The sequence below is a fragment of the Pipistrellus kuhlii genome, unplaced genomic scaffold (genome assembly GCF_014108245.1).
Source record: "Pipistrellus kuhlii isolate mPipKuh1 unplaced genomic scaffold, mPipKuh1.p scaffold_m20_p_94, whole genome shotgun sequence".
NCBI classification, from domain to species: domain Eukaryota; kingdom Metazoa; phylum Chordata; class Mammalia; order Chiroptera; family Vespertilionidae; genus Pipistrellus; species Pipistrellus kuhlii.
The window spans coordinates 536,904-550,141 of NW_023425600.1; the positions used below are offsets into that span (position 1 = coordinate 536,904).

Consider the following 13,238-nt stretch of genomic DNA (forward strand, 5'->3'; position numbering starts at 1 on the left):
CCAGTAACATCCAATCATCAGTTTAAAGTTTAAAAAAAATACTGATTATGGTGATGGATCCATAAATTATACACTTTAAATATATGCAGTTCATTACATGTTGATTATATTTCAATAAATCTATTAAGAACACAAATAAAATACCTCAACTTCAAGGTCCTGGCACTTCGGATTGTGAATGAAGAAAGTGAAGTTTTCCTCCCACACAGGCTCATTGGTTTTGTACCGAATCTGAAAGAAATATCCCTCAATCAGCTCTCCGCTCTGTGGCTCCTTTCTGTGTTTATTAGTTATGTGTTTAGAAGCTAGGAATGACTTTAATTAATTTCAAGACACATATTAGTGAGCATATACTGTTATGTATCAGTTGTGGAAAGTACTCCAAAGACAGTCCCAAGCTTTTAGAGTATGCCGGGCCACAGAGCCCCAGCCGGGTGCCCTCCCCGTGGCCTGGGTTTCCGTGGGCTGCACAGCTCTGCATTCTGGAAGCTTCTCAGACTAACTGTGAGCAGGTGAGTGTGAACAAAGGCTATGACTTTAAACAGTCCCTGAATGCTTCTCTCGCATCAGGAGAGTGGGACCTACTGCAGCAACGGGGATCCTCTCTCAACACCTGAGGGAACTGCATTGGCTACATCGTAAGCAACTTTGTTACCTTTCAAACAAAATATTTACAGAACATTCAAAGAAAACCTTCACCTATCATGAAATCAAGCAAAAGAATATTCACATTATTTTTTAATGTTACTTCTTAAAGTGAGCAATATGTTTGTTACCAAATTAAGGAGGTAGTAATCTATGTAATGAAGAAAGATGGAAATTAGGGATCTCGACACCATCACCTGACGCCAGTCACCACCTGACAGCGAGCGCCACAGTGCCGTCCCAGGACCTGGTCCCAGGACATGGTCGGCACACGGCCTTACCTTGCTCTCCTGGGCCTTGTGACCCACTGACATCTGCACGAGGGGGCTGGGGCTGCTGTCCACTTTCTTCCCGGACTATCCAAACACAAATGCAGAGTAAGGAACGACACCTGGAACAGGCTTGTTGACAATGAAACCACTGGCTACACTCACAGTCATTTCTACTTACTTCTGAGACTTCAGTTTACAGGGACTATCTGGGAATAACTGGGAAAGAATCACTAAGTACAATCCAAACCATAATTGTATCTCTCATAAGATATACTAATAGGTCTATTTACACACACTTTTTAAGTGTTAAGTCTTAGTTTTAGAGCAAACTACTTTAAAAAAATAAAATCTTCTTAATATCTTTTTTGATAATTCCAGCTCTCAAAACTTATTTGACTGGGATAACAAAATAAATAAAGTGAAAAGAATGAATAGAAAAACATGAGCAAGGACAAATGTAAAAGAGTATATAATTCATGCCGAAACCAGTTTGGCTCAGTGGTAGAGTGTCGGTCTGCGGATTGAAAGGTCCCAGGTTCGATTCCGGTCAAGGGCATGTACCTGAGTTGCGGGCACATCCCCAGTAGGGGGTGTGCCAGAGGCAGCTGGTCGATGTTTCTCTCTCATCGACGTTTCTATCTCTCTATCTCTCTCCCTTCCTCTCTGTAAAAAATCAATAAAATATATTAAAAAAAAAAAAAGAGTATATAATTCAGCCCGAGCAGTGTTGCTCAGTGGTTGAATGTTGACCTATGAATCTAGAGGCCACAGTTCATTCCCGGTCAGGGTACATGCCCAGGCTCGATTCCCAGTGTGGGGCATTGCAGGAGGCAGCTGATCAATGATTCTCTCTCATCATTGATGTTTCTAGCTCTCTCTTCCTCTCTGATATCAATAAAAAATATATATATTTAAAAAAAGAGTATATAGCCCTAGCCAGTTTCGCTCAGTGGATAGGGCATCAGCCTCTGGACTGAAGGGTCCTGGGTTTGATTCTGGTCAAGGGTACAATACCAGGTTGCAGGCTTGATCCCCAGTGGGGGACATGCAGGAGGCAGCCTATCAATGATTCTCTCTCATCATTGATGTTTCTAACTCTCCCTCTCCCTTCCTCTCTGAAATCAACAAAAAAAAATATTTTTAAAAAAGTATATAATCCAGAACAGTTCTCTGGTTGAAATAATAAAAATACTACCAAGTGTCAGAAACATGTTTTCACAGTTTTAAGTTAGCATCTTCTGTTCAAACATGTAGCTATCAGATATCAAGTCTCATTGGCCAGCACCTAAGTAATTTTGACTGGAAGAATAAACATCAATCTAGAGTTGCATTCAATTAAGCAGATATGAATATAATTTTAAAAGTGGTAATAAGCATATTTTTTAGCTGATAGAAGAAAACATAAAACACAACTATATGGAATATGAGGTTTATTTATAACTTAGCCCCACAGAAGATTCAATTAAATATCTGTTAGTGGAAATTAATTAGATCACGAAAACATTTTTTAGTTTAACATTTTAAAGTCAATCCACAACACTGCAGCAAAGATAAACATAAGCATCAAACTCATGATTATTGGAATAAAGTTATTACTAGCCCACACCTACTGCGATAATCTATTTTCTGGTTCATCTTTTTGATGTGAACGAATTCTGTAAAACGAAATAAATACTGTTAAAAAATTCAAAAGCTAGACTACTGTGGCAGAGATACCACTTTCCCCCTCAGTCCACTGTCCCTTCTTCCCTGACGTGAGATCCCTGGTCTGTGACTGGGCCCAGGCTCTGCAAGCCAGCATCCTATTTCTGAAGCTCCCTGGCGGTCAGGTGTGGCAGGTGCAGTCTGGCCTGAAAAGGGCAGGCATTCTCCCACCGTTTCCCAGACCCCGTTTTGGATGGAGGTAGTGAGCAGGCAGAGCCCCAGCCAGATTCTGGGACGCTGGAGGGAAGTTACCTCTGTCTTGCTGAAACTACAACTTGTGAATCTGATTCAGAAGCTGAGTGTCTTTCTTAACTAATATACTTACTTCATCTCTGAAAAAGCAGCCATTCATTCCTAAAAAATTATAATATTTATAAGACCTTTTTTTCTTTTTAACTTTCTACTTTGAAAACAATGAAACTCACAAGTGCTGACTTTATGTACCTGCTTTTGGGAAAATCGAGATACTGGGGGAATAGCTACTCCCTTAGCCCACTTAGCTTGTCTCCATTTTCCTTCTGCGTGTGCATGTGTGTGACATGGTGGAAATTCGCTTATCCTAAGCCTAAAAGTCTTTAATAAGTATGAAATAAACATTAGCAAACCTTTACTGACATATTTTCTTTCTTGGTGGTACATAAAGTAATGATGTATCTTAAGTAAATGACATTTAGATTCCAAATCACAAAGTTTTCTATTATGATTCCATTTTCACGACTCAAAGACACAGATATCATGAAACTAAGTGGAGACTTCCCTGAACTTACAGCTCAGCTCCTTACCCCTTGACTAGTGAGTCCCACAGTTTATCTAGTTGAACCCTGGTTCTCAGGTCTATGAAATGGGCATGATGTCATTTCCAGAACCCAGCTGTCAGGCGTAAATGAGGTTAAGTAATAACAATTAAATGAACACATTGGACTATCTGCATGGAACTCTTTCCATGCATGATCTCATTTAATGTACTCACTACTCCAGCAAAGAAGACACTGTCACTTCTGTCCTATAAATTATTAATTCATGCTGGACTCCAACCCAAGCTGCCTTCAGTTCTCAGCTTGGGGCCAAACACAACATAGAAATGGGGAGGGAAGCCTGTTGATACACTCCTTACAGTGTTTTAGGGGTGACAGTATGTCAACTACTGCGAACAAGGTGCAGCAAGGACTTAATAAAAACTACATCAAAGCAGCCTTTATCTGGCCTGGCCAGTTTGGCTCAGTGGATAGAGCACTGACCCGTGACCGAAGGGTCCCAGGTTTGATTCTGGTCAAGGGCAAGTACCTCAATTGCAGGCTCATCCCCAGCCTGGGCCCTAGTCGGGGCGCAGGTGTAGGAGGCAACCAATCAATGTGTTTCTCTCATATCGATATTTCTGTCTTTCCCTCTCTCTTCCTTTCTCTCTAAAAATCATTTGAAAATTATCCTCGGGTGAGGATTAAAACAAAAAACTAAACAGGCTTTATTAGTCTTCCCCACTTTTGAAATGTAACTTATCCTCCTAGATAAAACTGACTTAAAAACATTCCTGACTCCTTTCTATGGAATTTTCTTAAAATAATTACATTTAAGCTCTCCCCTCAAATATCTAAGCCTATAATGTTCAAAGAAATCAAAGAAAAAATAATAAAAGATGGTGAGTCATGGAAAAGTTTAACAGTTTGGCTACAAAATACATGTTGCTGGTGACTCAGGGAGTGGAGCTCAGTTTTCAATGCCCCTCACTAGTGACATGGACGGCTTCTCCAGAGACCTGCCCCGCCCACGGAGCCGCCTGACTCGGCATACTGGGAGAGGTGCCGTGTACACAGACAGCACGGTGGCAAGGTGCACCCGCCAACAGGGCTGAAGACTGGCTAAGATTTTAGACAGAACTTCTAGCTCATCATTTTCACAAACTGAAATCCAACGGAAACAGAGCATGTCAAACCACCTTAGATACTGACAAGACGATGTGTCATTTATCAGACTGGAACTTTATAAAATTATCTTCAGAGCTGACTTAAATTCTCTACTAATTCTTGGTCAACAAAAGTAGGCTCTCCACCGACCACTAACTGCTGATTAGTAACACACCGCGAGGCTGAAGCATCATCTCTTTTAATACGTCTTCATGAACTTGCAAAGGGAAGCATTGGTTTACCTTTAAAGCTTTCTGAACTGCAGTCTTCTTCAAGACACCAGGGTTAAACCCTAACGGGTTATTCTTTCCCGCAGAAGATGAACACACCAAGGGTTAATCAAACATGCAATGAGGAGATTATGTAAGGTTAACGACATGAAAACTTATGCAAACGAACAAAAAAAAAATCTTTAAACAAAAAACACTAGCAAGAATTACACAGAAACAGTAAAAAACCATTTGTAAAATTTTTCTGTATGCTCACGATTTTATCTTAGAAGGAACCTTTAACCTGTCAGCATCAAACATATGTGCTTCTCCTCAGTGGTTACTCTTCCCCTGAACTTCAGGATTGAAAATCCAAGTGCTGCTTTAAAAAAGGGTTCTATTTACTACCCTTTGCTTGAAAAACCCCTAAAATATCTATAATTAGATGTTATCTAAATACCAACCCATGGGCCACAGTTGCCCAATTCACTCTCAAGCCAAATTCTATGCTATCGTAGCAGAAGCCACACCTCTCCTTTCTGACACGTGCTGTCTCTGTGCAAGGCCACCAGGAAGACGGGCCTTCTCTACTTTGTCCCAAGCCTCTCCCAAGTGTAAACTGGGAGGAAGGTTGGCTCACCAAGTTTCGCAAAGTTTTGATGTCCTGCTTTTATTAAATCTGAGTCTGTAAATTCATTACTTTCTGGCCCTCGAAAGGACAAGACTGAGTTGTTTTGCAAGCTCTTTCAAAGACTAACATGTAAGATTAAAATTTTTATCACTTTTGTTGTAATGACAGATTAAATTTTAGAACTTTTTATAAAAAGTAGATTTTATAATGAAGAAATGGGACTGTGGCAGGCTGGACCAGGCACGGAGGTCAAGCATCTGGCCTAGAGGAATGAACGGGACGTGAGAGCCAGTTCTCCGGCGTTGGACCCACCAGATGTTTCTCTGGGGGGAGTCTGGGTAAGCGAGGCTGGGAACTGCTGCCTGAGGTGTGAGGGATGACAAACACCTCCCTCAAGTTCTCGAGACAGTGGGCCATGTACGGAATGTGCACATCACCCTAGCCTGCATCCATGTGGGCACAGCGGGGCCAGAGGCTGTGTGTGTGGCGGGGGACGGAGGGGGGAGGGGGTCGAGGAGCTGTGTGAGGTCATGGAAGCTGCACAAGCCTGGGGTGACACAGGCGGGGGCCCAGCATGAGGCCCCCAAACGTCACAGCACCTTCCACCTGGGCCCCTCATCTTAAACGGCAGCACTGCCACCTGTGCCCCTCGGTGAGGAAGCACCAGCATCAATCCCCGCCCCTGCTCTGGCTCCACCTTACAGCCAGCGTTTTCACAGACAGTGGGCATGAGCGTTTTCACAGGCAGTGGGCATGAGCGTGAACGCGCCTCTTAGATAAATCCCGCCCACACTCAAATGGAGCGCAGGGAGGGCACATGCCAGCTCAGCCCCCAGCTCTGCCACTCACCAGCGGGGACCCTGGCTCTCAGCTCCCGCTGTCTCCTACCTGAGACTAAGGGAGCGGTGCACGCAGAACCCCTGCAAAGTGCAGTGCAGACACGAGTGGCCAGGAAGCCAAAGGCCTAGAGAGGCCCCGGGAGTCAGGCACCATGGCTTCCCTCTGAAATCCCAGCCCAGGACTTGAGCAAGAGGAGGAGAGCGGAGCTCCAGTCACCATGGAGAGGCATCTCCGGGCTGGACACAGCGCTGCTGCTCTGAGCAGGGAGGAGGTAGGGCTGAGAGGGCTGGCCGCTAAGGCCTTTCCTAGAAACAGGAAAGGGCTTGGCATGGGGGAAGCTGAGAACACAGATCCTCTACACTAGGGGTGTCGAACTCAATCAGAGAAGGGGCCAAAATCTAAAATCCAGCCTAAATCGCGGGCCGAATGGTTTACTGAACAGTCATAAACTGTCATTGTGATGGAAACGCAGCGGAGTGCAGTGATGACAGCGCGGTGCGGGCCACATTGCAAGGCCTGGCGGGACGGATTTGGCCCGCGGGCCTTGTGTTTGACACATGTGCTCTACACAGTGACCACCAACAGGTTTGAAAATACAATCACTTTGTTCCAATTTAGTTCACGAAGCACCTGGTAAGTGCCGATACTGGAATCACAAAGCAGAGCACGTGGTTTTGACAATGGAGGAGGAAAGCAGCTTTAGGACTGAGCAGCGTCACAGCAGAACATGACAAAGCAGCTAGAGCCCGACGCAGGGCAGAGCTCACGGAATGGAAAGACGGAAGCACGGCCGCTGGCGGAGCCACTCAGCTGTCTCGGACACGGAACAGGACCGTTTCACTGAAGAGTGGGCAAACAGATGCCCCTGAGCACCACCGTGGGTCACACAGCATTTACTGACGGGGTGACGGAACCTCGCCCCGGGAAGTCCTGACCCTCCTCCTCTATGACCTGGACAATACCCCTCCTTTTCAGGTGGAAACAGAAAGGAGAACGCCCCACAGCTGCAAAGCTGCCCCCTCAGCTCCCAGGACCAGTGACTGGAAGAGTCTCACCAGTTGTGAGCTACTAGTAAGTCAGGGATTAGCCAAGGAAGGGTGACCCTCTGGCCTAATGACTAAGCCATGGTGGCTTCCTTTCGCCCTGAAAAAACTGAAAATAACTGTTTGCTAAAGGCACCGAGGTGCCCAGCCACACCCTGGGAAACAGATGGGACGAGACCAGCTTCCCAAGCAAGGTCAGCCTGGCACCACCCGCTCCAGGAAGTGCCCTCCGCCCTGAGGAGGAGCTGTGCCCACACTCCGGGCCTGCTCTCCCTGGGGACTGGTCAGCGGGAGGGAGAAGGCGAGCTTTTGGGCACCGAGTGCACGTCTGTCTTCACTGACCACACAGGGCACAGGGGACTAAGGAAAGCCAGTGCTCAGGCTTCTGCCTGGTCAGGAGGAAAAAGCAGACTTGAGGGAGGTGTTTGAAACTTGCAAAGAAATATTTACATCTCACAGTGAGATGAACCACAAAAACCCAATGAATCGCCGTGGTTTCCTTTTTCCATGGAAGTTTTTATTTTATCTTTTCCTGGGCTTCCTCATGGCTCAGGTTTGTTCATCTCATCATCAGATGTAGTCACCAATGTTAGTCACAGCAAAAAGCACCAAACAAGCGCACACAGGAACTGAAATCATGCAGGAGAAGAAGACCGTATGCCACGCCACACACCGCGGAGACAGCACCCGGAGCTCCCGTGCACATTCCCGTGTCCACAGCACACAGGAGAACACGGACTCACAAACAGTGCTCTATACACCGAGGCGGTGTGCTCACAGAACACCAGTCCTGACGCTCGCCTCTCTTTTAAGTGGCCACACCCAAAGCTTCCCTCGTAGATGCTCTGGGAAGTGGCAATGGGAGGAGAAAGCAAAGAACGGTAGGTTGTGATCATCACACACACAAGCAGCACCAGTAACAGGAGCGCAAAGGGCAGGCGCAGAGCCACGGACGGGGAGCGCCACCACGCTCCGTGGAAGTGGCCCGGCAGCAGCAGTGCCGCAAGGGCCCTCTGCCCGTTGGCCAGAGCGGCTTCCCACACCGATGCCTTTAACAGGGGTTAATAGGTTCACTTGCTTTTTTTTGCTTCTGTGACATCATTCAAATTTTAATTTAATGTAATAAACACAGTTCTGATATACTATTCTGTATACACATTCATTTCCATCAGGCATGATCAAGATTTGATAACAAACATTATTGTGGTTAAAAATAAAAATTCTAGCCGAAACTGGTTTGGTTCAGTGGATAGAGTGTCAGCCTGCGGACTGATTGTCCCTGGTTCGATTCCAGTCAAAAGCATGTACCTTGGTTGTGGCACACATCCCCAGTAGGGGGCGTGCAGGAGGCAGCTGATTGATGTTTCTAACTATCTATCCCTCTCCCTTCCTCTCTGTAAAAAATTAATAAAATATATTAAATAAATAAAAAAATTCTACCACACAAGAAATTCTGTAGAAATGTTAGGTAATAATGACACAACGTCCCCCAAATTGAAACTGGAACAGATAGAGCCCACAGGCTTCAGGCTGGAAGGCAGGCCACAGGGGAGCACTAACAGAAATCAGAGCCACGTGGGTAAAGAAGCCGCCCACGGACACAGGGCAGCTCGCCCAGCAGCGGGAGGGCCCGCGGAGCGCATGCCGCACTGTGCTGTGCTGTGCGCTGTGCGGACCGCTGGCTCCGGTCGGGCAGGGAATCCCTGTCAGCGGAGGGTTAGTTTACACGTGGCTTTTTGGCTTGGGGTTGGCAGCTCTCGTCCCCATGTTGGTCAAAGGCCAACTATCTGTACAATTACACAGACAGAGTTCAATTACATGTTCCCGACATGAAGAAAGCTGGATGACTGCTCAGAGTGGAATTGTTAACACTTTAAACAGAGTGTCTGATACACCCACCCGCCTATGCTGTGAGCAAAGCCCAGGGAGGCACAGTTTTGGACCTTGAAAGATGCGAACTGAGACGAGGCGTGTGACTTCATGAAGCACAGGACACACCGGCCAGCCTGAGCTGAGGCCAGAATGGAGGCCAGGTGAAACGTTGAGTGGCGGCGTGGGCTCGGCCGCACCGGTGACCTGGACGGTGAGCTCTACCATCATCGTGGGAGGGCACTGCGTCTGGGAGCAGTCGTCTTTCCGTCAACAAAATCGGCCTCAACATCAGGAAATACAGCAAGAATGGCATCTCCTGAACAAGCTATCGAGCACTCAAGAAATCGTCACAACAGCCTGCCTGGCGCGGCTCAGTGGCTAAGCAGCGACCCGAGACAGACGGTCATGGTTCGATTCCCCGTCAGGACACATGTCCAGGTTGCGGGCTCATCCCCAGTAGGGAGCATGCAGAAGGCAGCTGATTAAGGTTTCTCTCTCATCATTGATGTTTCTATCTCTCTCTCCCTCTCCCTTCCTCTCAGAAATAAATAAAATATATTCTAAGAAATATATCAAACCAATAGGACAGTATAATGAGCGCTAGGGTCAAACTTGGTGGTGGGGACCAGAGCAGGCCTCACACGACTGAAAATGTGTAAGGTTGTTCTTCTCCAAGTCACAGTGACTGCCTGTAAAAACTGTGCTGTATGGCTCTTGCTAAGCAAAACAATTCTGCTGCGAACAAGGAGCACTGCTCTGGGCGCAAGAGCCACGTGTGCAGCAGGAGCCGCCAGGGGCAGCACATGCCAGCCGGCCAGGCAGCGTGTCTCCCCACCAGGGCGCTCAGTACTCAGTCCTCCCACCACGAGGCAGCTGCAGGATGAATCTGGGTTTGTCATCAGAGCTGCTTCATTTTGTCCCAGGCCAAGTAGAGAATGAAATGTTACTACTCAGTGACTTCCTATAGAGCATCCTCTTCTCTAACTACCAGGGAGCTGGATAAATCTCCCCTGTATGAGAGATTTCTGCATAAAACAGGTCAGAGTAAAGGGCCATCGTGATGATAAAAAGGAGTTTAACACACTTTTGCACCACCCACCCCACGCGGCTCTGGGCTGGGTGAAGAGAACACACAGCAACAGGAACGGGTGACAGTGTGGACACAAGCACGCGCAGGAGTTCCCATGGTGCTACCTACCGGAAGGTTCCTTGCTGAATCCAAATACAAGATGAGCAAGGAGGAGGAAAGGCCGTCGTTGGCTTGGTCTTTGTCGGCCCTGATGTCTGTCAGCACCTACCAGGAAGGAGAAGTCTCAACAGGCACATTTCCACCTCGCTTTGGACTCCTGCTACCCAACTGTGCCTATAATGCTCAAGCAAGGGGAGCGAGAGAGCAGAGAACCCCAACATGTGCAAGCAGAGCGGGAACAGAGAAGCCCCCAATACGTGCAAGCAGAGTGCAAATAGGAAAGATTCTCTACAAATCAAAGGAAGGACAGTGATCTGTGGCCCTCCAAACCCCTGCTCTGCATTAAGCACAAGATTTGAAGATCTTGTAACACAGGTGAAAATGACCTTCAAATCTTTTCTTACAAGTGGCATCATCTTTAATGTACCTGAGGCCACTGTGGCGACTACAGCACAGCCACCCAGGTCCCGCTAGTCCTCTGCAGGGCATGCCGCACGGAGGGAAGGAGCAGTCTCAGCCACAGAAGCGGGGCTCACCTGGTCCAGGCGGGCAGCGTGTGGCGTCAGTGTGAGCCACTCCAGTTTCAGGTGCAGCTTTCCTCTGGGGACCTCGTCCAGGGCGAACCACTGAGGACAAACGTTGCAGGGTTAGCAGTTCTCTCCTGAATCGGCATTCAAGTCACCAGTCTGCACTCTGTCCCAAGAGGCTTAGGGCCTGTGGTACCCACAGCTCACTGAGACCAGGACAGAGCCTCCGTACCCAGCCCTGAGCTCTCTCCAGGGGCACATGGCCTGTGCCCCGGGCCACGCCAGCCCTGACTGCTGCCTGGCCCATGGCAACGCTTCACAAACACTAATCCCCGAGCCCATCAGAGCCCTGGGAGGTAGGGCTCACCCTAATTTACATGCAAGGATTCAAATGTCCACCCGCTCCATCAGCTCCTATGTATCGACTTTAATAGAACTTATGGGCCTAATATAACATCAAACCCAAATGATGAATTTCACTATCAAACAAGTGAGCATGTTTGTTTTTATTCATCAGTACATACTAATAACAAAATAGCACACCGTTATTTCAACTCAAAAGCCACACAGCAGTGACTCGAAGGCGGCCGGAGCCCGTGCTGGACGAGCTGCTGCGCCCAGGCCCTGCGCACCGGCGGCTCGCGCTCCCGCTCCGACCGCAGCGCCGACTTGGAATGACGCTTCCCTTGGCCAATCCCACCCTCGTTCACAAGCCCCACCAACTCTCCCTCCTCACGCTTTCATTCCAATAGCAGCATCTGCCTGAAGGCGCATCTGCTCGCTGCAAGTCCCTCTGCCTTTACAGCGCCTTCCCGGGACAACCTCCTGCGGCCAGCACAGCCCGCCTGCTGTGGTGCCAGCATCTTTAAAATGCGCGGGACTGGGGAATGCACCGCCTCCCGAAGAAAGGCCGCTTGTGCAGGTGTCCTCAGCAAAGTCCACCGGATGTGGTAGGTATTCAGCACACACGCTATGACTAGGTTCTCAGGCTTCTTTTCACTTTGCTATTTATTTCGAACAAGCTTAAGTTCTCATACCTGAGGGGCAAATGCTGAGTTTTCAGGATGGGGAGGGGCAGGAAAGAGCCAGTGTTCATAAGTAGAATGAGACTCGCAGAAAACTTACTTCATCTAGAAGGCGCTCCTTTTCCACTTCGGCCAGGTCGATCATGAGACTAGAGAAACAACACGACAGCTTCAGAGCACAGAAGTACGCTTCTCACAGCCCACCCGATGCGTCTGTCTAGAACAGAGGACTCCAGAAACCAACAAAATGCTACAGTTTATCAAGAGCAGACTGTGGGCTATCCTGCACCCATCTAAGCATGGGTCTATCCTTTTACTTTTTATCCAGTCTCAGAGCCCCCCACTCTGCTTTCTCCCGCCTCTCTAGTCTACCACCAATGGATTTCATGGGACCCACCTGTCTCCTCCTTTGATTACAACATATAAAAATAGATGAGAACCCACCATTCTCAGAGCACTATCCCAATCTGTTGAGATACTGCTTCTCAGAAACTCTTTGGCTCAAATAAACTCACAAAAAGTTTTTACAGGTTTAAGTGTTTTTACATTAGCAATAATGTGTAAAAACCCATTTCTACAATGCACGGCGAGGCTGCCTGCCTGGTGCAGAGAGCCGCCCTGGCCTGCAGGCCAAAGCCACACGGGGCTTCTGAGCACTGAAAATGGGGCAAGCGCAACAACTGAAGTGATTTTTGAATTGTGTTCACTTCAGTCAGTTAACGGAACTGGCTGCTGTGCTACTGGCTGCTGACAGACTCAGAGCTAGAAGCGTGCCTTCTTACTTCAAGAACGTGTTAGGAACTAAGCGTGTCAGGAAGTTTAAGTGAGGCAAACATTATATCTAACAGCCACTTAGAAACCCACTCAACATGTACAGAAATCTGCCAATGAAGTTAGTTTTAAAAGATTTTTAAAAACAAAGCGTGACCTGCACTCTGCTCAGTCGCCAAGGACTTACCTTCCTAGAAAGTCGTCCTTGTCTGGGTCTTCGTCAAAGAGCTCAATCTCCAGCTCCTGCCCAGGATGCTCATAGACCAAGGCCTGCAAGGTCAGTGACTGACATTTCACAACAGAGTCCCCTCCGAGCACGTGGTCAGGACAGCACCCGCGCTGCCTCCAGTGCGTCCTCAGCGAGCCCTTCCCCGTTCTCAGTGTGAACACGTCATCTCCCCATGGAGACGGGCGCCCACACGGCCCAGCCCGCTGCGCTTGTTTCAGGTGGGGGCGTCCAGGGGCCTGAGTTCAATGGCTCCAGCACACGACAGGCCTGCAGAGGTGCAGGCCCCCGCCCCACCCCTGACGCTGTCCTCGGGTAGCCAACCAACCACAAGCACCACTCAAAGGTAAGGAATTCGGGGACAGGCAGACTGGGGCTGAGAA

General features: G+C 48.1%; 1 protein-coding gene across 2 annotated transcripts in view; it reads right to left on the reverse strand.

The window, feature by feature from the left end:
- The window catches only part of ESYT2 (extended synaptotagmin 2), a 67,278-nt gene that overhangs the window by 14,476 nt on the left and 39,564 nt on the right, over positions 1-13,238 (reverse strand). Inside the window, exons 10-16 of one of the 2 annotated variants that reach the window (XM_036428853.2) lie at positions 12,817-12,899; positions 11,959-12,007; positions 10,843-10,932; positions 10,316-10,411; positions 4,765-4,827; positions 927-1,001; positions 145-231 (exon numbers count right to left, since the gene is read on the reverse strand). In XM_036428853.2, coding sequence (XP_036284746.1) covers positions 145-231; positions 927-1,001; positions 4,765-4,827; positions 10,316-10,411; positions 10,843-10,932; positions 11,959-12,007; positions 12,817-12,899 — 543 coding nt within the window. The remainder of the gene's footprint in view (positions 1-144; positions 232-926; positions 1,002-4,764; positions 4,828-10,315; positions 10,412-10,842; positions 10,933-11,958; positions 12,008-12,816; positions 12,900-13,238) is intronic. The other variant, XM_036428854.2, reaches the window with a different exon arrangement.